The 23,289-nt window shown below is 37.5% G+C and overlaps 1 protein-coding gene across 1 annotated transcript; it reads left to right on the top strand.

Moving 5' to 3' along the window:
• Window positions 1–1,062: 1,062 nt before the first annotated feature.
• Window positions 1,063–21,475, top strand: LOC135705143 (aldehyde dehydrogenase, dimeric NADP-preferring-like). Its single transcript, XM_065226729.1, has 10 exons — window positions 1,063–1,114; window positions 18,721–18,755; window positions 19,153–19,211; window positions 19,280–19,682; window positions 19,746–20,140; window positions 20,207–20,404; window positions 20,775–20,890; window positions 20,972–21,107; window positions 21,181–21,331; window positions 21,396–21,475. Exons 2-10 carry the CDS (start codon window positions 18,741–18,743, stop codon window positions 21,405–21,407), a joined length of 1,485 nt encoding a protein of 494 aa, XP_065082801.1. The 5' UTR covers window positions 1,063–1,114; window positions 18,721–18,740; the 3' UTR covers window positions 21,408–21,475.
• Window positions 21,476–23,289: the final 1,814 nt, after the last annotated feature.

Genomic DNA, 23,289 nt, shown 5'->3' with positions numbered 1-23,289 from the left:
CAGGTTTATGCAATATAATAAAATTGCAGATATGTACCTACTGCTATTCGGAAAACAAAACACCGAAAGAGAGAGATAGAGTGGAGGGTAATTAATATCTAGTTTATTATCTAAATTCTAACTTAAATCTTAAAATCTCTAAAATGATGCCACATGAACTAATATTAAATCTATTCCATTACAGGATGACGAATGAGGTTAAGCACGCACGTTTGACTAAATAAACAGTGTATGCTGTCGATACTACAAACAGACTGCAAAACTATTAACACTAAGCTTTAGAACGTGCAGGTGTACGTTTACAGCGGATTCGGTTTCATTTCCATGAAATATTTGTGATAGTGCCCACTAAAAATTGCTACTTTACAAACTGGTATAGGTTTCAATCTAAACATAAATGTACTTTCAGTTTCGATGACTTAAGCACGGATACTTGATGATTTTAATGTTCACAAATGGGACGTATTTAGAGTAAGTTTTAAATGTTTTCTTTAGTCGAAGAAGCATCTTTTCACAAGGTTAAGCATTTGACCCCTATTTTGGGAGGTAAGAAAAGAAAAGAAAAGGAAAAAATTGCCAAAAATTAGAAACGGCCTACCATCGGAATCTGAGAAGGGAAATTCAAATGTTATTTGTTATCTGATTTGTTAAATGTAATTTTCATAATCTCAGCATGGTTCTCAAGTTAATACAAATAAATGCATCTCTAAATAAGCGTTGTTGCACTCATCCGAAACAAATCCACACATCTTCATTTTAAAGTGTTTATAGCTCTCTGATAAAAAAAAGTAAGACCTGAATGATGCGATACTTTTTAGTTGAACATCGTTTTAAAATAAAACTTTTGAATTGGCTCAGTCATCTGAACAGAGCTGTAATTTGCGCCTGCGCTGTCTCGAGAAGCGTGCTTTACCGTAGGCCAACAACAGTAAGTTTCATCATATCAGCAAGCTTATCGTACACTGACAAGCTAAATATTTACTGCATGTTCTGTAGAGATTAACGCTGATCGATTCAATTGAAGTCACATTCAGTACTGTTTCGGCAGCAGCAGCAGCAGCAGCAGCAGTAGTTAGTTTCATTCATTTATTTCGTAATCGTTCTAAAAGTTGAGGTAAGTCTTTCATATATGATCTGTTTAAAAGTAGAATTAACTACATTTGAGCGCAGTTGCATCATAAAAATCTAATGGCAATTTAAAAAAAAAATCAAATTAATCAAATTGAAACTTATTCTGATCGAACCATGTACACAAAGAACGCGAACGGCAACTCTTGGTTATCACAATCATGAGCAATATGATAAGGCCACTTGCGATTAACGACGCCGGTGTAAACATACTTAAGAGATGAACTGCAAATTTATATCAACGTTGGACTCTGGACGAAATTAAAATTGCAGATATGGATAGGATAAGAGCAATGCAGACAGTTACTTAGTTTTCTGATGGAATATCGATCTTATTGGTAACATTTCATCCTAACATTGCTGGTTTTAATTCTTCATCGTTTCAATCGCACAGATCCTATGTAGTTTTGTGATATTTAGATACATCGTACTGGAGAAATTTAAGTTTAATTCACAACGTAATTGATTTTAAGCTATAAGTAAGAATTTTCGGGGGATTAAAGGAGGAAATACATCAAATCTCCTCACCCATCTAGTGTGAGCTAGGCAAAGGAGTATACATTTGATTAGTATTGTCGTGTTAATGGTCATACGCTCAATTTCAACTTCTGTTCAATTTTCACACTGCCGTACTTTAACTATCAATCTATCCTTTTCAGAACTTTCTCTAGCTAATAAATTATCACTTTCATGTTGATATTAGTATAAGATGCTATATAGCAATTCCTCCCATCTCTAGAAATCGTTAATTTAACGTAACAAAACCCCTTGATTGACATTTTTGGGTAACGTTAAACGACGAATTAGGTGTGGATAACACTAGTTTGCAGCATATTTGAACTTTGTACGCTGATGGTTATTTCCCATGTAAAATCGTGCGATGAATCCAAAAATGTAGTCAGAAAAAATCTTTAGAAACAATAAATAATGATCAGCAGGCGTTCAAATAATTGATATAGCTTCATTACAGCCGGAGATAGGGTAGAGAACTACTTCGGCCTAATCGCCCATTTTGGGCCTATGGAACAGAAAACTTCAAATAAATCCATGATTTCAGAGTTAACAAGTCAATTATGCGTTTCGTACGATACTTAAGTTAATAAGCTACCGAACGAAGTCAATGAGAACGCGTGATATCAAGGTTTGCACCCATTATTCCCAAAAACAAAAGAGGCGCTCCGACCGAATCAAATTTTATCTTCATCCGATAGGCCGAAGTGAATTCATTGGCGTTTCAATGCGTTAGGCCGAGTTTAGAATCCGTAGGCCGAGTTTGGCGTCAAGAAGCAGTGTTAGACTTTTGACAATATCTCAACGATTGGTTTCTCTTTATCAATTCTTACGATACGTACGGAAAGGTAAATAAATTTGGAAGCTATCAGTAATAATAACATTGCGTATGGTACTAAACTGCGCTAGATTAAGAAAGACTAAATGCGGGTTGTGCTTAATAGGCCGGAAATAGGGTAGTTAACCCTATTTGTGGTTAAGCAAAAAAAAAATTTTTTAAAGTGAAATTTCATTTTTTAACTGTATCTAGAAAACTATCTCCAATGATAACGTTTTTGGATTCAGCACACGATTCTACATAAGAATCATAGTTCAAACATTGAAGTTCATTTTTTACTTTTATTTGTAATCTAGTGTAATCATCGATAGACTGACTTGGTCACTTTTTTCAAGCCATTTACTAAAAATCCTCTTTTTTAAAGTAACTTTTTCTTGTAATCAGTCACTATTTTCAACATTTTTAGCGTGCATTTATGTCAAGATTGATCATTCTTTGCTTTGTGACGTTTAATCGCCGTTCTCTACTCATCTTTCTAAATAAAATTACCTGAGTTTACCAGAACTTTAACGGATAAACTACAGGCTTACAGGGTGCGTGGCGAATTTTTGCAGTAAATGGCATATTTGAGAAAAAATACACCAGTTAGTTATTCTAGCAATGAATTTTGTGCGATTTATTTTCTTTCGCAACATATGGAAGTTGTAAGTAAATTTATTCAAAAAAATTGCCTTCCCTTTCAACGACTGTAGTTAGACGCTTCCGGAAACTGCAGTATGCACGTTTTAAAATATTTCGATCCATAGAAGTAATCACTGCCTTGATTTTAGCTTTTAGCGACTTAAGTGTGGTGTGAGGGGTTCTACTGGTATCTCGTTGGACGACGCCCTATATAAAATAATCCAACGGATTGATATCGGGACTGCTTGGGGGCCAAATTTCTTCCTCCCAAATTTACGAAATATTTTCCGTAAGCCATTTCTGTGCTTTATTAGCAGTATGAGCAGGTGCTCCGTCTTATTACTTTCCAAAGCCTTTTTTTAATATTATACACTGTTCTTTCAGACACATTTACCGACCGAATTATTTCTTTCATGCATACTCCGGCGCGCAACAAAGCGACAACGGCTGACAGATTGCTCTCTTGTTTCGACATCTTTACGTTTACTCAACATTGTTTGTTTAAATCTTACACCTAACAGTAAAAGCTATCCAGTGCTGCCAAATATATCTAAATCATGATGCACAAGCATGAGAAATTACTATTTGAAATTTACTGCAAAAATTCGTCACGCACCCTGTATAATAAGAAAACTATTTTTTAAATGCGTTAAAAATACGTTTTTTGTATATAAAAAACAACAACAATTTATCCAAACGTTTCTAAGACATGACAATCAGTTTTTAAGAAACAGTTTTACAATCAAATCCATTGATTGTTGAAGTTTAACACTTACTTAATTTCTCACTTTAAAAAGTTAAAAAAAAACTTACTTAATTTGAGTAAGTCCAAGATCTAAAATTATTCAATATCTTGAAGTTTCGCATTCCATATGCAAGTGCTAGAATCAAGGCAAAAATATATGATTTAGGGTAGAGAACTACTTCGGCCTAATCGCCTATTTTGGGCCTATCGAGCAGAAAACTTCAAATAAATCCTTGATTTCAGAGTTAACAAGTCAATTGTGCGTTTGGTACAATACTTTAGTTAATAAGCTACGGAACGAAGTCAATGAGAACGCGTGATATGAAAGTTTGCACGCATTATTTCCGAAAATAAAAGAAGCGCTCCGACCGAATCACTTTTTATCTTCATCCGATAGGCCGAAGTGAATTCATTGGCGTTTTAATGGCGTTTCAATGCGTTAGGCCGAGTTTAGAATCTGTAGGCCGAGTTTGACGTCAAGAAGCAGTGTTAGATTTTTGACAATAGCTCAACTATTAGTTTCTCTTTATCAAATCTTTTGGTGCATACGGAAAGGTAAATAAATTTGGAAGCCATCAGAAATAATAACATTCCGTTTGGTGCTAAATTGCGCTAGATTAGGAAAGGCTAAGTGCGGGTTGTGCTTAATAGGCCGGAAACGGGATAATTAACCCTATTTCAAGTTTGTAATTAATTTTATGAAAGATTAGAGATCTTCAATGCAGTCCCATTAACTTCACAACAATTGCAGGTACTTTGTAGAAGTTCTGAGGAATGAAAAGAAATGCAGAGAATTTCAGTGAAGCTCCATAAACAAACTGCGGGATCATAAGGGAAGCTAATACACTGAAAATATGGGGAACTTACTGGAATGTTTAAGAACCTCAAAGCGGTTCTTTTATCATCCGAAAATTTGCAGGAACTTTTATGAAGTTCCCAGAATTTCAGATAACTTCACAGGTGTCAAGCAAACTTGAGAAATATAGGAAACATAAGGGGTATTGTGCACATTTTTAAGAAGTTCTAAGTTCCTCAGAAAAGCTAGATCTAGAGATTTTTGGGGAATTTCAGATCTTAAGAGCAGTTTCCTTAGCTTTAGTCCTGACTTTTGGAGCAGTTTAAAGATCTATAATCGTAAATTAAAAAAAAATGGGATAATTCCATGATGTGCAAAAAAAAAATCGAGAAACCCCAAAGATTTTCCGATTCAGGGATGTACAGAGACCTACAGAGAAGTTATGAAAACTTCAGAAATATTTCAGGAACATCACAGAAGTCCAGAGAATTTCAGGGAAATTTAAAGGTGTTTACGGGAATCCCATTTACTTTCGAGCAGAACTGAGATAATTTAGAGCTTTAGGAAACCTTCGAAAACATCAAGACAGATCTGAGAATCGAAGGGCAGTTCGAATAATTTCTAGAAAATTGTGTAAAACCTAAAAGTAGTTTCGGGAAATTCAAGGAATTTCCGGAAACTCCAGCAAAGCACCAAAAGAATTTCTGGAACACGTTAAAATGTATATGCACATCCGGGAAACGTGAGAGTATTCTAAGGATGTTATATCAAGGAGATTCCATGAACTTAAAAAAATGCGAAAATTTAGCTTAATTGATTAGAAAACATCAACGAAGTTCCATTTCCATTAATTAAAAAAATGCAAGAACTTTTAGCAAACTTCAAGGGACTCCAGAGAATTTTTAATACATTGAGATATTTTTATATGGTTTCATGATATTCAGCGAAGTTCCGAGTACCTCGAGGACGATCAGATAGCTTCAGAATAATTCCATTGACTCAAGCAAATTTGAAACGGCTTACGGAGTTCCGTGGAATTATGGGATATTTCAAGAATTCTATGATTGATTCGAAAACGTCAAAAGCGTCAGGGAATTATGAATATTTATTAGACAATTTGCCGGATAATTAAACAAATTTAGAGAACTTCAGGTAAGCATAGATAATTTCAGGGAAAATTAGTGAGCGTTTATAATGATTATAATATGGAGCCACTATGCTTCTTGATAGCTACAGTACGTCTCAGGATGTCGCTCCATTCATCTCCTGTGCACCCGCTCCACTAGTGAAACCAACTCCACATCACCTTCCTTTGATTGTGACTGTGGAGAGCTAGTTACTTCACGATTTCGACGAAACGCCCGTTGCTGTTTCCTACGATTTTCGAAAAGCAGATTACCGCAGCATCTCAGACTTGCTCTCCAGCTTGGACTGGGAAAACATCCTCGATCATCACGATGTTGAGGTAGCCGCAAGAACGTTTTCACACATTTTGGCGTATACTATCGACAGACATGTCCCGAAGATAAGTCACCAGAAAACAGCTCATCATCCATGGCAGACTAAGGAGCTCCGTAGACTGAAATCTACTAAAAGAGCTGCACTACGCAAATACACCAAGTACCGTACGTTCCAATTAAAATGCTATTATATTCGACTAAACCATCAATTCAAACGGATCAGTCGCCAAAGCAATTCAGCGCAGGATGAGATCACATCCGAAATCCTTTTGGAACTATGTAAACGAGCAGCGAAAGGAATCCGGTCTTCCATCGTCCATGGTGTTCAATGGCGAAGTGGGATCCACAAATCAGGAGATTTGCCGACTCTTCTCTCTCAAATTTGCCGAGGTTTTCACTGACGAGAGCCTATCTGACGAATATGTTAACCTCGCAGCAAGCAACGTTCCAATGCACGACGATACATTAAATGGCATCGACATCAACGATATGACTATTTTAAGAGCTGCTTCCAAGCTGAAATCTTCTTGCAACCCTGGACCCGATGGAATCCCGTCCGTTTTTCTCAAGAAGTCTATTGACTCCGCTCTGTCACGTGTTCCAATTATCGCTTCGCTGTGGTATTTTTCCTTCTTGCTGGAAGTTTGCTCACATGTTTCCTGTTCACAAAAAAGGAAACAAACGAGATGTCAACAACTATCGTGGAATTACCTCACTGAGCACCGTATCGAAGCTTTTTGAACTAGTCATAATGGAACCGCTACTTTCTCACTGCAAGCATGTTTTGAGTGATGATCAGCATGGCTTCATGTCAGGTCGTTCCACCACCACCAATCTGCTATGCCTCACATCTTATGTAACTGATAGCATGGTTGACCGAGCTCAAACGGATGTGATTTATACCGATCTGTCAGCAGCGTTCGATAAGCTAAACCATGATATTGCTATTGCTAAACTAGACAGACTTGGGATCAATGGTAACCTATTACAATGGTTTCGATCGTATGTAACCGGTCGCCAACTGATGGTTGCCATAGGCGATTACCGATCTGATACTTATCCTGCTACATCGGGGATACCCCAGGGTAGCCACCTTGGACCTTTGATCTTCCTGCTCTACTTCAACGATGTGAATTATGTGCTTGACGGACCTCGACTATCGTATGCTACCGATCTAAAAATCTACCTTCGGATTCGTTCCATTGCCGACTCTCACTTTCTTCAACGCCAGCTTCATGCTTTTGCTGACTGGTGCACCTTGAACCGAATGGAAGTTAACCCGGCGAAATGCTCAGTAATCTCCTTTTCTCGGATAAAAGAACCAATCATCTTCAACTACAACCTATTGAGTTCAGCAATTGAACGAGTGAGCCACGTGAAGGATTTGGGAGTCATTTTGGATTCGCAACTCACATATAAGCAGCATATTTCGTATGTCGTTGATAAAGCTTCCAGAACACTAGGCTTTATCTTTAGAATAACCAAAAACTTTACTGATATTTATTGCCTGAAGTCATTGTACTCCTCACTGGTCCGATCAGTCCTTGAATATTGCCCAGCAGTTTGGAATCCAAGCTACAACAATGGTGTTGCAAGAGTCGAATCAGTCCAGCACCGATTCTTACGCTTCGCCCTTCGGCGATTGCCTTGGAGAGATCCTTTCCGTTTGCCTAGCTATGAAAGCCGATGTCAGCTGATTGGTTTGGAAACTCTTTCGACCCGAAGAGACGCTGCAAGGGCTTTACTTGTTGCCGATAAATTGCAAGGGAGAATCGATTGTCCTACTATCCTCGAAAAAATCGATTTGAATGTACGACCACGTGCACTAAGAAACAGTCTTATGCTGAGACTTCCCTTTCGTCGCACGAACTACGGAATGAATGGAGCAATAAACGGACTGCAGCGAGTTTTCAACAGAGTTGCCTCAGTGTTCGATTTTCACGTACCACGTCAGACGCTTCGCCGTAGTTTCACCTCGATATTTTCGGGCACAGGTAACCGTGAATAGCAGTGTAATGTTTAAGTTTTAAGCACAGAAAATCATGTTGTTTTTTGTATTACTTAACATCATTGGGGCTTATTGAAGCCTGTTGATGGAATCAATTAAATAAATAAATAAATAAATATAATACTTAAGGAAAATTGTCGAAACTTCAAGGTAAATTATTTAATTTCAGTAAAGATGCGGGTTCTTAAAAAATACTGATAAATTCAGGGCAGTCTAGTGAAATTCAAGGAAATTCAATATTCGTTTAGGCAGTTTTAATACCACCAGGAAAGTCCAGACTATTGAAATTTCTTTAAATTAGTGTCAATTATTTAAAGGAAGTTTCATGAACTTCTAAAAATCTACTATATTATCATTACGTTCTTATTCCATGAGCATTACGGGATGCACATAAGTTCCAGAAATTTAGAAAAACTTCCAAATCTCCACAGAAGGATAGTGATCTTCAGAAACATTTCGAGAACTTCATAGAAATTTATGGAGCTTAAGAGGAGATCCGTGAAGTTCAGGAATTTGTATGAACATTAGCAAAATGCGGGAGCATTTGAAAGAAGTTAAGTAAGCTTAGAATTTCAGGGGAGGTCAGTTCCATTAGTTTCAGAAAATTAGTGAAAATTTAAGGCAGTTTCCAGATTTTCGGATAACTTTCTTTGATTTGTCAAAGAATCGTCGATCTTGTTTTCCGTGCTGAGCACCAATGCTACCGACGCCAGGGAGACAGCTCCCACAAGTGGACCCTTAATTTGCCCTATCGCCCCATCAACTCATGAACCGGGGACCAACGGCTTTACTTCCCTTCAGGCGTGATCAGAGATGTTATGCCTCAGAACATCTCGGCGGCGCTGACTGGGATTGAACCCAGGCGTGCTGGGGTGAGAGGTTATCACGCTTACCACTACATCACCGGTGCCGCTAGATTACTTCAGATACGTTAAAAATTTAATTGAGGTCTTCCCATGAGTTTAAAAGTTCAGTGAAGCTTAAACATTTTTAGGACGTTTCAATTAAATTCAGCGCAGTACAACAAGCTTCATGAAAACTGCAAAAACCTTACAGAAGTTTTGAGAATTTCATAAAGGAACAGCGAACCTCAGAGCAGTTCCGTTAACATTAGAGAAGTCACATAAATTTTAAAGAAGTTTAGAGAACTTCAGCGTATTGTTAAACCTTTAGTAGAGATCTATGAGCGTTAGAAATATTAAGGAAACTTAAGGAAGTCCTATAAAGTTCAGGGAAGTTTAAGAATTTAATGAGAGGTATTGTGAGCATCAGGCTAGTTTCTCAAACAAAAAAGAACTGCAAAGCAGTTTCATTAACTTCAGGAAATACTCACATTGAAAGTCTCCTAAGAATTCATTGGCATTTATCCTCACAAATTCCTCAGATTTATTCTCACAATTTGTTTGGCGAAATCTTCTGAATTTATTTTTCGAATTCCTTTGAAGATGTTCTGGAGTTATTCTCAGATTTAATTGTAATCCTCCTTTTAGTATTTTCAAAAAGATTCCAAGGACTTATGCTCCGGATTCGTTTTCTCCCACAAACTCACAAATTATTCTCAGAAGGCCTTTGGATTTTTACTCTGAAGGAGTTGTGCTCCTTAGAAATAACTAAGAGTCTTCCTTAAAATTTGCTTTTAACTCAATTCAGAGTTCCTTCTACTCAAAACTATCCGACTTCAATTGAAATCTTAAATTCCTCAGAACTACCTTGAAAGCAGATTGCACTCGAGCTTTTAAAACTGTGCATGGAATTTAACTCCAGAAATTTCTAGGAATATATGCATGTTCGAAAACAAAAAAAAAACATTTCAAGTCTCAGTTTTTTTATTTGTTGCTGAAGATTAATCCACTGTGGATCTATAATGTTCAAAGTGTGAATGAATATAACGAGAAAAATTATATTTCTAGCATCTTTGCTAAAGACTTCGAATTTCTACACAGTTCTAAAAAGTAGTGTAAATTTACGATAAAATAAAGCGCTTTTACATTTGTAGAATCCAGTGGCGTCGCGTCCACATGTGCAACCTGTGCACGACACTGGTGTAAATAATTAAATGCGTTTAGATTTTTATAGATTTTATGGTCACATTATAGCAGTACTTCTTTACTCCAGACCACAAGTGACCATGAATACACTATTTTATAGTGTGGCTCAATTAAATCTTCAACCTTGGTTTGCTACAAAAAGGATTAAATTCAGTTCGGATGGTCTGCCTAATCCATAATGCATTGATTTCTAAGCATGTCGATATCACTACCATTACAAAACTCGTTAAATAGTGCACCTAAAAGCGAGCTTTTTTGGGTGGCGTGTGGCAAGTTTGTGAATGGTCAAATGCCTGATGTAAACAAAGCAGACCTTCTATCACCTCTTGAAACATACACGGCGAATGAGAACGACTCAAATTTGAGTTTAGTTCACTCATAATCGCCAAAAGTGCAGGAACTCAGCGATGAGTTAATTTGCCTCATGTTTTCCCAGGTTTTTCCAGGATTTTCCAGGGAAAAATTCCTGAATATGAGAAAAGTAAAGATTGGATTCACTCAGTCTATTGGTACTACTCCGCGACTGAATAAAATTTTCGTCAATTTCCTCATTTTCCGGCAAATTTTTTAGGTTTTCCACAGGAAACCATGAGACAAATTTTACTCATCGCTGAGTTCCTGCACTTTTGGCGATTATGAGTGAACTAAACTCAAATTTGAGTCGTTCTCATTCGCCGTGTACCACAAAGCAACACGGAAACAGCAGTCTGGTATGCTTTGGATGTGTATCACACTTGCAGACCGGTTTAAATGTGTGAGTTTGAATTAAGCGCCCATTACACATGTCAATATATTGACAAACATCGTATTGTCAATTCTCATTAAAATATTATCAATACATAAATATTGACAACATTAATGACAACACGCTAAAGCGCTCGTTACACGGGTCAATATATTGACAGTAAATTGACATACTGACAATATTATTGAAAAGGAAGAATATTGATGACGATGGATTGATGACGAGTATTGTTGAAAAACTGATTTTAAATTCACTTTGTCAATATTCTTCCTCTACCCAAGAGGAGGGAGAACGTAAGTCATTAGATCGATTGACTCATAAAGCACCATCGCACATGCAGCGAGGCATGCAGTTTTGCCATTTGCTTAAATCTTCGTGTGTGATATACAATCGATTTCAAAAAAAAAAAAATTATGTATCTTTTTACAGTCACCAATCACCCAGGCTTCGTTTATATGGATGTTCATTTTCTACAAAATCATAAGCATAATCATGATATTTTTTCACTTTATAATAAAATAAATACTATCAGCGTTTCACATACCTACACGTAACGTTAATTAATTATTATATGCATGATTTTCATTAATGAATGTTTACCAAAACATCAGCATGATAGTTTCTATTTGGGAAACTGCGTAACGTAAACGTGGGTTATTCCACACGTGTAGTAATTCCGCGCACTCGACAATCGATTTGATTAAATTCGATCAATTTGGAAGTACATGTCCTGTGTATTTTCTGTATCCTGTCAAAAAGTTACAACATTTGGTATACCAATTTGGTATTTGGATGACAAGTCCGCGGAATTACAGCTCACGCAGAATAACCCACGTTCACGGTAAATTCTATGTTAATTAATAAACTATATGTGTGGCCATTAATACAGTTTATATGACATATTACCTACACAGTTCAAAAAAGTAGTGTACATTTCTGTTCAGTATGATGCACATAAATGGAGCGTCACATATCATATAAGTTTACATTAAATATCATGTAAAGTTCTGTACAAAAGCTCATTGTTGTAAACAATATTGTTTACAAGTTGCTCGGTTGCGTGAAATAAAATACAAGTTTACGTGAATGAATGTTTACATCACTATCTTTTGGTCATTAGTTGACTTTAAAAATCATCAATAGTAATTTGCCAGAAAGTATAAGCACAGACAAACAGACGTAACTCTTCATTGTGTGTCTTCGTTCATGCATTTAACGGTTGATTTGAATATTATCAGTTACGCGAACTACTCGCCGCAGCGCTGGCATCGGATCACTTTGACGTTTCTATATATTCTATAGAGCTTTTATGCAATATTGTTTACGAGTTAGCGAGCAAGCTTGTTTTCCGCGAGAAGCCAGAGAGATGTCGTTACTGAGGTTATATGTTTTGAGATACTATGTTTTCAAGAACAAGTTTTTCAAAGAGTTACGTCTGTTTGTCTGTGGTATAAGCAACAATCAATACGAAACTAATGATTTTAAATTGGCTCACTACTTGACTAGCCTGTTGGTCCCAAGCAAACGATTAACGTACCCTATTCTAGTCGAAATTCTAGTACTACACAATGTTTGTTTTGATTAGCTGTGAAAGTTTGACAGATAAAATGAGGGATTATTGGTTTTTCCTATGTTTCGAGGGGTGAATCGATTAGCTTGGGACCGAAGAGAGTACCAGAGCTGAGCCAAAAAGTTGAGCACGTTATTTCGGGACCTTCTAGTCTTAGAGTTACCTCTATGGTATAAGAGGATTTTCGTCATGATAAAACTAGTGTATCATTATGATAAAACTAAGCATTATATGTATGGGTAACATTAGGTAAACATTATTGTTCTAACAAAACAAGAGAGTTCAGTGATATCAAAAATAAAATTGGATGCTATAATTAATCACCTAGTTCTTACATCATTCTGAGAATTCAAGAGCAGGCCTGGAATAGATCATTATTTAACGCTATTTATTCTAAAAATTCTGAAAATTTATTTAAAATGTGCAAGTATAAGTAACTGTTGGGTGAAAATTGGTTTCTATATATATCCACTAAACCAGCAATCGTTCTGTTTGGACCCGAATGCAAACATGAACTCTAAACACACTTTCTTTTGCTGATATGTTTCTTGAGTGCGGAAATTGAGACAAGTAATATTTACTTTAATACATTGAGGTAAAAAGGCTTCAAACGTGACAATACAATTGTCAATATTTTATTATTAAATCGATGATATTGATGGCGAAATTGACTGTTTTTTTGTCACTACATTCTGAGTATTGACAAAGTGTAATTAAAATCAGCTTTTCGTCAATACTTGTCATCAATCATCGTCTTCAATATCACGTTTTCAATAATTTTGTCAGTATGTCAATTTATTGTCAATATATGATATATGATATGTGTAATGGGCGCTTTAGAAGAAGATTTGTGATGTATGGGTGCCTAAAGCGTGCATTTCTCGCTGTGCACTTGGATGTGATTGCAGACAAAGAGAGTAATGGAGAGAGAGAGCGCAAAAGCTCGCTATAACTATAGAGGTAACTCTAAGACTAGAAGGTCCCGAAATAACGTGCTCAACTTTTTGGCTCAGCTCTGGTACTATCTTCGGTCCCAAGCTAATCGATTCACCCCTCGAAACATAGGAAAAACCAATAACCCCTCATTTTATCTGTCAAACTTTCATAGCGAATCAAAACAAACATTGCGTAGTACTAGAATTTCGACTAGAATGGGGTACGTTAATCGTTTGCTTGGGACCAATAGGCTAGTCAAGTAGTGAGCCAATTTAAAATCGTTAGTTTCGTATTGATTGTTGCTATAACTCTCTTGTCAGTTGTAAATCTATAAATTACCGATGGTTGCGCCGGTGTGCCTGTCAAAGCTTATGAGCTTCCCCTAGTTCATTCTAATAGTATTGTTCTAATGAATAAAGAGTTGATTAATTCAAGTTTGCTACTCAGGGAACTTTATGAATTTTCTCTAGATTTTGACACTGTTTTGTATCAATAAATGTTTTCGGAAGTGTTTGACGGATATTCTTTATTACACTTCAGTCGAAAGCGTTACCCTTGTGATAAAAACGAGAGTGAGATAAGTTTTGCAATTCCTCCTACTTCGGTTAGCGCGAAAAAGGCCATACAAGTTTTGTTTACACAAGATGATAGGCCCTTAAAGTGTTACGTTAGGTAGTGATTAATATAGTAATTGAGTATATGTCCCTCCAATTCCTGGAGCATTGAAAACTAAAACTAAAATCAATAGAGCAATAGAAACTAGAGCACTACTTCGTCGTAATCGCCCATTTCCGTTCTATTGATCAGAAATGATCAATAATATCAATGATTTCACTCTGCACAAATCAATAATAGGATAGTTCCGATGCGTTAGTTCATTAACTACAACATATATCCTGTTAGAGCGCATTGTATGAATACTTACGCTCATTGTTCTCAAAACAAAAAAGCGCTCCTAGCGAATCTCCTTTTTCTACGTTTATCCGTAGGACGAAGAAAATCTAATGGCGTTTCAATGCGTTTGGACGGAATTGAAACTCGTAGAACGAATTTATAATCAAGAAGCAGAATTAGATTTTAAACAATATCTCAACAATTTGTGACTCTTTATCAAATCCAACGGTACTTATGGAAAGGTTAATAAATTTAGAAGTCATTTTTGTCAGAAATATTCAATTTTTTTTGTTTAAACTCGTTCAGAAAAGAGAGGTAAAGCGCGGGTTGTGCTTAGTAGGACAGAAATTCGATCAAAAACCCTATGTGGTGGTAAACTTTAACGAACAAAGTTTGGTGCACAGGTAAACAAATGTGGCACGCGACGCCTCTGGTAGAATCTTCTTCGAACATGCCATACTACTAAAATCAACGGTTGAGATGCTATTAAAAAAGCGCACGAAGACAGCAAAAAGAAACACTGCGCGAAATAAGAACGTGCCATAACTGGAACATCTACCCTATAACATTCTCCAGAAATCTTTGATTGCGGTTCATGAAGCAAATTTATATTCTTCAAAACATTCCTTATAAGGAACCTTACGGAAGTGTCTTAGAATTTTTCGGCTTGGAGAATCTTTCAGCCATTCTGTAGATGATTGAACGAAACTTTTTGGTTTATTGGACTTACAGTGAACATAGTTGCATTGTTCTTCAAGGACGACCGATGACTGTTTCATTGATAGATGATTTATAAAAGGAATCCTCAGTCGACATGTTTTTTTTATCAAAGGAAAGTGTCACTCGAGCCATCCAAAATGTTCGTTATTTCATAAATTGCTGTTATGGCTTGAGTGACACTTGCCTTTGAAATAAAAACGTGTCTACTGAGGATTCATATTTATAAAAATATCATCTATCAATGAAACAGTCATCGGTCGTCATTGAAAAGCAATGCAACTATGTTCTGTCAATCTAATTGAATCTTTTATTGGCTCTGTTGTTTTGTGAATTTTAGCTATAACGGCCTCTTTTCTGATTTTTTATCGCTCAATCTATGGAATCCACACGAAAACAAAATTTCTAAAACAGTATAAGGAACATTATGTCGTAGACTACACATTTTTATATCATACTAGCTGAGTTTATGCGCCGATTTAAAAAAAAGCATGTTATATTGTACGTTGCCCCCCCCCCCTATTGTCTAAGGGGCTACCCCCTATGATTATCTCCTTATACCCCCACACTCGCCCCCACATGCCTAATTTGGTTCCATTTGCTTGATTAGTTCTCGAGTTATGCAGAAATTTCTGTTTCATTTGTATGGGAGCCCCCCCCCCCCCCTTACAGAAGGGGGAGGGGTCTCGAACCATCATAAGAACCTTCCACGGCCCCAAAAACCCCTGTATACAAATTTTCACGCCAATCGGTTCAGTAGTTTCCGAGTCTATAAGGGTCAGACAGACAGACAGACAGACAGAAATTCATTTTTATATATATAGAAGATAGAAGAAGATAGAAGATAGATGGGTGGAAAGTTCGTTGAACAATTACTTTAAAAAAATTCAATTTTTAAGATATTTCCGGGCATAAAACTTAGTCAAACTTCAATAAAATCACTTTGAATAGTCAACCTTTGGTCACAAAGTTGGTAGATAACACATTGAGCTTTGCTATGAGAGTTGTTAGAGCAGTTTTAGTTGTTTCAATCTTAAAATACAAATATTATAAGCCGTAAATTACCTTAAAACATATAATTTGCTTGAAGCACCTCTAAATCATCACTGAATTTGCTGAAAATTTGCTCAGAAGTTCAAATTAACATGACGAACAGTAATCACGGTTGACCCGGTGCATCCCGAACATTTCTGTTAAAATGAACAGGTTTAACTTACACCTATGGTTTATTGGACTTACACTTATTGAGCAACCATGAAATGAAACTATACCGTAAGACGGGGGAAGTTGGTCACTTTTTACCAATAAACCTGAATATTTTTTCTACGTAAGTGTGTGAAGAGGATCCCATGGTTAACGGCGCCGGTGGTGTAGTGGTAAGCGTGATTACCTCTCACTCCAGCAGGCCTGCCCAACTAACAATTTTCAGAGTTGGTTGGAAATGCTAACATGAAGCTTTAGTGTGATGATTTATTAGCTAGAGAATGATCTTTAGAAGAATGTAGGTGGATAGTTCCGTTAGAGTACGGCAGTATGAAAATTGAATAGAAGTTGAAAATGAGCGAAGGGCCATTAAAGCGACAGTTTTCAAGATGACGCACATTTTTGCCTAGCCCGTACGATGTACGCGGGGACTTGAAGTATGTCTCCAAGTCCACAGGCAAAAATGTGCGTCCCTCTTGTTGCTCATAAACTGACTGCGGCTGTGGAATAGTTCTAGCGACGTTTTCATCACTACCTAAAGCCCCACGCTGCGAGAGCATTTCCAGTCGATGGTGTGTTATAATGCAGTTCTTCTTTACCCAACTATTGTGTTGCTCCTCTCGTCATGACCAACGTGATCATCTCAGAGAGAAAGCAGTAGGGTGATCGCTTTAATGGCCCTTCGCTCATTTTCAACTTCTATTCAATTTTCATACTGCCGTACTCTAACGGAACTATCCACATACCCTCTTCTAAAGATCATTCTCTAGCTAATAAATCATCACACTAAAGCTTCATGTTAGCATTTCCAACCAACTCTGAAAATCGTTAACTTCGCGTATGAAGTAACATAAAAAACACTTTGAATGTAACAATTTTCACAATGTAAACGCTTTACTCATTTCATTTATACAGTCTCAAGCTGTATTCAAACGTTATACGATATGAGGAAACCTTTACTCAACCTCTATACAAGCAAATCTGGCGAACTTAGTCAGCTACTTATGGCTGTTGGAACAGTCGGGAGAAGCTCTTATTGCATATCCATTAACGCTTCTATACAGCTGTTATCCTGCTGTTTGCGCTTATTCAACCTTTTCCCGGCTATCCAATAATCACTACACAGCTTTCTCTTGAAGCCGAGCTAAATACGCTTTTTTATGAAGGAATTTATTGAGTTTATTTTGCTGTGAATCAAATTAATCGAAATTAGTTACAAATCATCACCAAATTATTTACCCTGCACCGGAACCTAGAATCGAACTCGAGACGACCTCATTGCCAAACCTTGACACTACCAACTGTGCTACGCCAACACTTTGAACTTATGTAAACAAATCAGCATTCCCTTCTACAACAACATCGCTGAGTAGAGGCTTTATAATAGTACACATGAATCAATTTTCTCAACTAGTTATAAAAGAGCAGAGTAAAAGCTGTAAAACTGCACACGTCTAAAAATAAAACCTAGTTGACTGTGAAAATGCTTCCAAATTCGCTCTAACACAGTTTATAAGCTGAGTATAGGTTGTTTAGTTGTTGAAAAAGCACTTTTGATGTTTATGTTATTCAGCAAGAGTGGTTGGTTGTGTAGAAGCCATCAAATGAGTAACATATTCACTTTGTTAGCTTTGTTTTGCCGCTACAAGTTGAAAGTTGGGTAGTGTGTGTATAGAAGTAACATTAGCGTTTATTGGCTGATGTTATTCAGTGCGACTGACAAATTGAATAATGGTTGTGAGAAAGTTGAGTAAACGCTCTCCAAAACTATTTTGATAGCTTTTGCTTGTAGCTGTATCTGCAGCTTCTTTTCAGCTACTTTACAGCACAACGCTGGAAAAGTTGGCTTACAAAGCTGAAAATGTTAGTTGGGTGGGTTCAATCCCAGTCGGCGCCGCCGGGATGTTCTGAGGCATAACATCTCTGATCACGCCTTCCTTCGGATGGGAAGTAAAGCCGTTGGTCCCCGGTTCATGAGTTGATGGGTCGATAGGTAGGGTCCAGGTGTGGGAGCTGCCTTCCTGGCACGTCGGTAGCATTGGTGCTCAGCACGGAAAACAAGATCGACGGAAAAAACAAGCCAAAGGAAAAAAAAAGGATCCCATGGAAAAAATATTAAAAAAAAAACTTTGTTTGTTTACGTGAGAAAATAAATGAATGGAAGAACAAAATATTGTTTTAGGATATTTTTAATTCAATTTACTTTTAAACCTAGCTTTGATTACTAATTCTGAAGTTATGCGTTTGATTATCATTAATTTTAACATTGCATATTTTTGATTGGATCATAATATATGTTTGTTCCGAAGAAACAATACGAATACAAGATATAGACAATTTTTAGTGTCCGTTTTATAAACTGAACAGCCCTTAGCTTGATGGTTACTTGGGTTGTCCGGGTGAGATTTTAACTCGTGATTTTGGCGTTAGAGGTATGGATGTATGTAAGTCGTAAAAAAAAGGCTAACGAGTGTTGTAACATATTGCATTTTTTATTCCAGGAAACCAAACTTTGTACAACATGAGCATATCAGATGTAAGTATGACTCTTTGTTGAAATTTTTGTCATATCAGTGCCAACATTTCAAAGGGGCGCAATTGAATCAACAATGACTAAAGCCGTCGATTTCCCGCGAATAAAAGTTCATTCATGAAAATTAATTATACTAACAGGTAGATAAATGTTTCTTCTACCAGCTAGCATTGTTAATTTGGAGGGGTAAGCTTCTATTTGCGAGAAATCGACGGCTAAAGCCATTCTTTACAAAAGCAATTACGCCCCTTTGAAATGTTGGCACTGATATGTTGAATGACCAAAATACCAAGATCTACTGTGTTGAATCTTCAAGCAGTTTTAAAATGTTGTAGTTGAGGTATTTCACCTCAGTTTAGGAATCACAAATAAATAAATCTTAACATCAATTTGGTTTCAGACTGTGCAAAAGCTCCACACAGCATTCGCTAGTGGAAAGACCAGAAATGTTGAATTCAGGTATGTACATCGAAACAATAAAATAAATGCTTTAAAACAGTATTTTGAATTATATCGTCCATTGACAGGGAGAAACAGCTCAAGAACTTGCTGCGTATGTACGAGGAAAACCATGACCAAATGGCTCGAGTGCTGGCACAAGACTTGCGTAAACACAAACAAGAGGCCTATCTGATGGAAATTGACTACATGATCAACGACGTGCGCAGCATCATATCGAACTTGCGCGAATGGGCTAAGCCAGAGAAACCAAAGAAGACCTTCGTAAACATGATGGATGGTGTAATGATTTATAATGATCCATACGGGGTAGTACTGGTCATTGGAGCTTGGAATTATCCACTGCAAGTTACGTTGGTTCCGGTGGCAGCAGCAATGGCCGCAGGAAACTGTGTATTGATCAAGCCCAGCGAAGTGGCACCAGCCACCTCGAAGTTCATCGCTGAGACCATTCCAAAGTATTTGGATCAGGTAGAGCATTCAGGGGATGAGAGTTTTGAAAAATAGTTAATTGTGGTTTTATATTTGTAACAGGAATGCTATCGAGTAGTTGAAGGTGGAGTGAAGGAAACTTCCGAGCTGTTAAAACAGAAGTTTGATCATGTCTTTTACACCGGATCTGGTCGGGTGGGAAAGATCGTTCATCAAGCTTGCTCAGAGAACCTGACACCTTGCACGCTTGAACTGGGAGGAAAGAGTCCTTGCTACATTGACAGCTCGGCGGACATTCCCATCGCCACCAAACGAATCATGTGGGGTAAATTTGTGAATGCTGGGCAAACTTGTATTGCACCCGACTATGTCCTTTGTACCAAAAAAGTCCAGAAGCAATTCCTCCAGGAGGCACGATCTGTGCTGAAGGAATGGTATGGCGAGAATCCTAGGCAAAGTCCGGATCTGAGTCGAATCATCAACGAGCAACATTTCCAGTGAGTTTGTGTTAATATGGTATATTCAAAACTCTTGTTCATTGTTTTCTTCATGGTAATCTACAGACGCCTAAGCAGCATGCTGAAGGGTACAAACACAGCAATTGGAGGAGATACGAATGCGGACGAGAAGTATATTTCCCCTACGATTGTTGTGGATGTCAAAAACAATGATCCAGTAATGCAGGACGAAATATTTGGACCCATTCTTCCCATAATTAATGTAGAAAATGCACATGAAGCCATTGAGTTGATTAATTCTCGGTAAGTTAATTTGGACTAACTTACAACTTATTTGCATTTTAGTAAATTTTTAATTTGCTGATTTGCAACTTTTTCAAGATAAGATCAAGGTTTAGTGTTTTTTTGCCAGTTATATTGTTTGAGCAACCTGAGATATAATAGAGACATAACCACTGGGGTGGGTCATCTAAAATGCCTAGGAGTCCTCAACAACAGCTACAAGTTTGGAGGCACAAGACTCCAAGACAGATATTGAATGTGTGGTTTTAGGCTTTTCTCATTGTCTAATTCCAAAGACTTTGTTTATTCTCATCAGTCGTTTACATTGATGAGCTTCTCTACTATGCGAACTCATTTACAACACTTTTTTTTCTACATATGGTCCTGTTAGGGACAAGCCACTGGCAATGTACATATTCAGCAAGAACGAGACCGACAGGGATCTAATTATATCAAATACTTCATGTGGTGGAATTTGCGTCAACGATACCATGGGACACTTTGCAGGTTGTACTATTTCTATAAAATATCACGTTTTTAAAATAATTAACTAACTGCTGTTCATAAACTACCAATTCGAATTTCCAGTTGAGTCCCTACCATTTGGAGGTGTCGGTCCAAGCGGAATGGGAGCGTATCACGGAAAGTATGGATTCGATACATTTACGCACAAGAAGTCCTGCCTGGTGAAGAACTTCAGCCCTGTGGGTGAGAAGCTGGCTTCGTAAGTTTCCCCTTCCTCCATTTTGTTGCATTGTAAACTATTACCTATAATTACTAATTGTATTCCATTTCAGCTCACGTTATCCCCCATACTCGGACAGCAAACTGTCGTTCCTGACAACGCTGTTGAAGAAGCGGCAAGGATTTTCGTTGAAGTTTCTCCCATATGCCCTGATGTTTGGGCTTGGTGTGGCCTCGACCATGATTGTGAAGACTATCGTTGAGGTATGATATGACGATAAATGGCATTGAATCAACAATTAAATAAGAAAATGCCTTTTTTTTGTAGAGGGAAAACTAATATCCAACTAAACCAATTATCTGGTTACAATTAACCCTATTCATGTGCAAGGAATACACAACAAATCGCATTGTCATTTGTGTTAAAATCGTGTAAATGGTACAAACTGTTTGATGAAATTAAATAATTTAACCTTCTTATTTTTTTGTCCATTAAATTACGCTTATTAACTGATGACTCTCCATTAAAGTGCTTCACTTAAAAATAAATATTGCAAACATTGTAGCCAAGCTTCAGTTCTAATCACTATCCAAAACTTTGAGCCTGAGCGAAAATGATAAATATTGATGAAGGTATATAACTCATGGGAAAAATTAAGCTACAGTTACCGGGAGAAAAATTAGTCTACGGTTAAGAATCCTTATCGCCGGTTGGTTTTTGTCCGTATTCTTTTTCCAGATTCCTGGACGCCGTTCAATCATTAATAAGGATACCATGTGTGGTCAACATTTGTATTGCCGATGCTCAAGCATCTAGGATCTAGGAATCCAAGTATCAATGAATCATTCTTGAAATAGCAAAACTCTGCAAAGGGAGAACAATTTAAAAACACTAGGGTCTAATGTATGATGATATTCAATTTATTCTCTGGGTAATTCAAATACTTCTAACCATAGATCATATTATATTACAATAAAATAAAATGTTAATATAAATTATATGCTACGCAGGCATCAGGATCTGCAGGACAACTGTACATTGAGACACACAGAAGTTGGCCTCAGCGAAGCCCTTTTACCTCCCATATTTAATTATTCCTAAAACATTAACTCATTCCTATTCAACTTGATAGCAGCAATGTAATGATACAATCATTACAAAAATAAACATTAAAAAATAGCGGCACCGGTGGTGTAGTGGTAAGCGTGATAATCTCTCACCCCAGCAGGCCTGGGTTCAATCCCAGTCAGCGCCGCCGGGATGTTATGATCTCTGATCACGCCTGAAGGGAAGTAAAGCCGTTGGTCCCCGGTTCATGAGCTGATGGGTCGATAGGTAGGGTCCAGGTGTGGGAGCTGCCTTCCTGGCACGTCGGTAGCATTGGTGCTCAGCACGGAAAACAAGATCGACGGAAAACAAACGAAGGAAAAAGTGTATCCGCGGCATTAATGGGTAATAAATTCAACTTTTTGCCGAGTGTAAACTATTTTTTTGAAGCTGATGCTACCGGGCGTTAGCAAAGCCGGGTATTACTCACACCATGAAACTATATGGACTATATGAACTTTCTACATGGACAATTGAAATATATATATCAGTATCTAATTAGCAAGCAAACGTGTAAGACCACTTCTTTTTGTGTATCCGAAACACGGGAAAGGCGTTCGTTGGCGGTTTGTCGGGAAGTAAGTCCGGGAAGTTGTTGGGCCAATGGTGAAGATTGGCCGGAATCCGAAAACGGACGGTGTTTACACGAGGGTTTTGATAATATTTGGAAAGTGCTTTAATTTGTGCCTCAGTCTGTAAAGGCACCAGTACGGTCTAGGAATTCTTCAATCAATAATTTGATATTCAACTTTCCATCCCTTTCAGCCGTCCTAGACTTTGACCTACAGGACTGCGGAATACTATCCGCTCTGCTATACCTGGCGGTGGGCATCATTCTGAGCACATCCGGATATCTGGCCGATTGGCTGGACCAGGCAGGACCTAAAATACTTCACTTGCGGAGCTTTCATCGTTCAGTTCGGCATGTTGATCGGGGCTTTGACCTTAAGTCCCACTCCAACGATCATCTGTGTTACTCTGGCCGTGGCATAGACGGAGTCGCATCACCGACCATCCGACATGAATGATCATTTGTAATTTGCATTACAAATTACAAAGAAATTTCTGATCAAAGCACAAAACTGACATCTGCCGCTTTGTTCGCGAAAACGCG

The sequence above is a fragment of the Ochlerotatus camptorhynchus genome, unplaced genomic scaffold (assembly GCF_037179485.1).
Source record: "Ochlerotatus camptorhynchus isolate MF236.1 unplaced genomic scaffold, CSIRO-AGI_Acam_v1.1 ptg000258l, whole genome shotgun sequence".
Taxonomy (NCBI): Eukaryota; Metazoa; Arthropoda; class Insecta; order Diptera; family Culicidae; genus Ochlerotatus; species Ochlerotatus camptorhynchus.
Note: the sequence above shows the minus strand (reverse complement) of the source record. Positions and strands in the feature narration are given on the sequence as shown.

What these genes read in the sequence shown, in the direction of transcription:
- LOC135705143 (XM_065226729.1), top strand. An exon ending in ACCAGAAATGTTGAATTCAG is followed by an intron (nt 19,212 to 19,279) that starts GTATGTACATCG and finishes GTCCATTGACAG; the next exon opens with GGAGAAACAGCTCAAGAACT. An exon ending in TTCCAAAGTATTTGGATCAG is followed by an intron (nt 19,683 to 19,745) that starts GTAGAGCATTCA and finishes TATTTGTAACAG; the next exon opens with GAATGCTATCGAGTAGTTGA.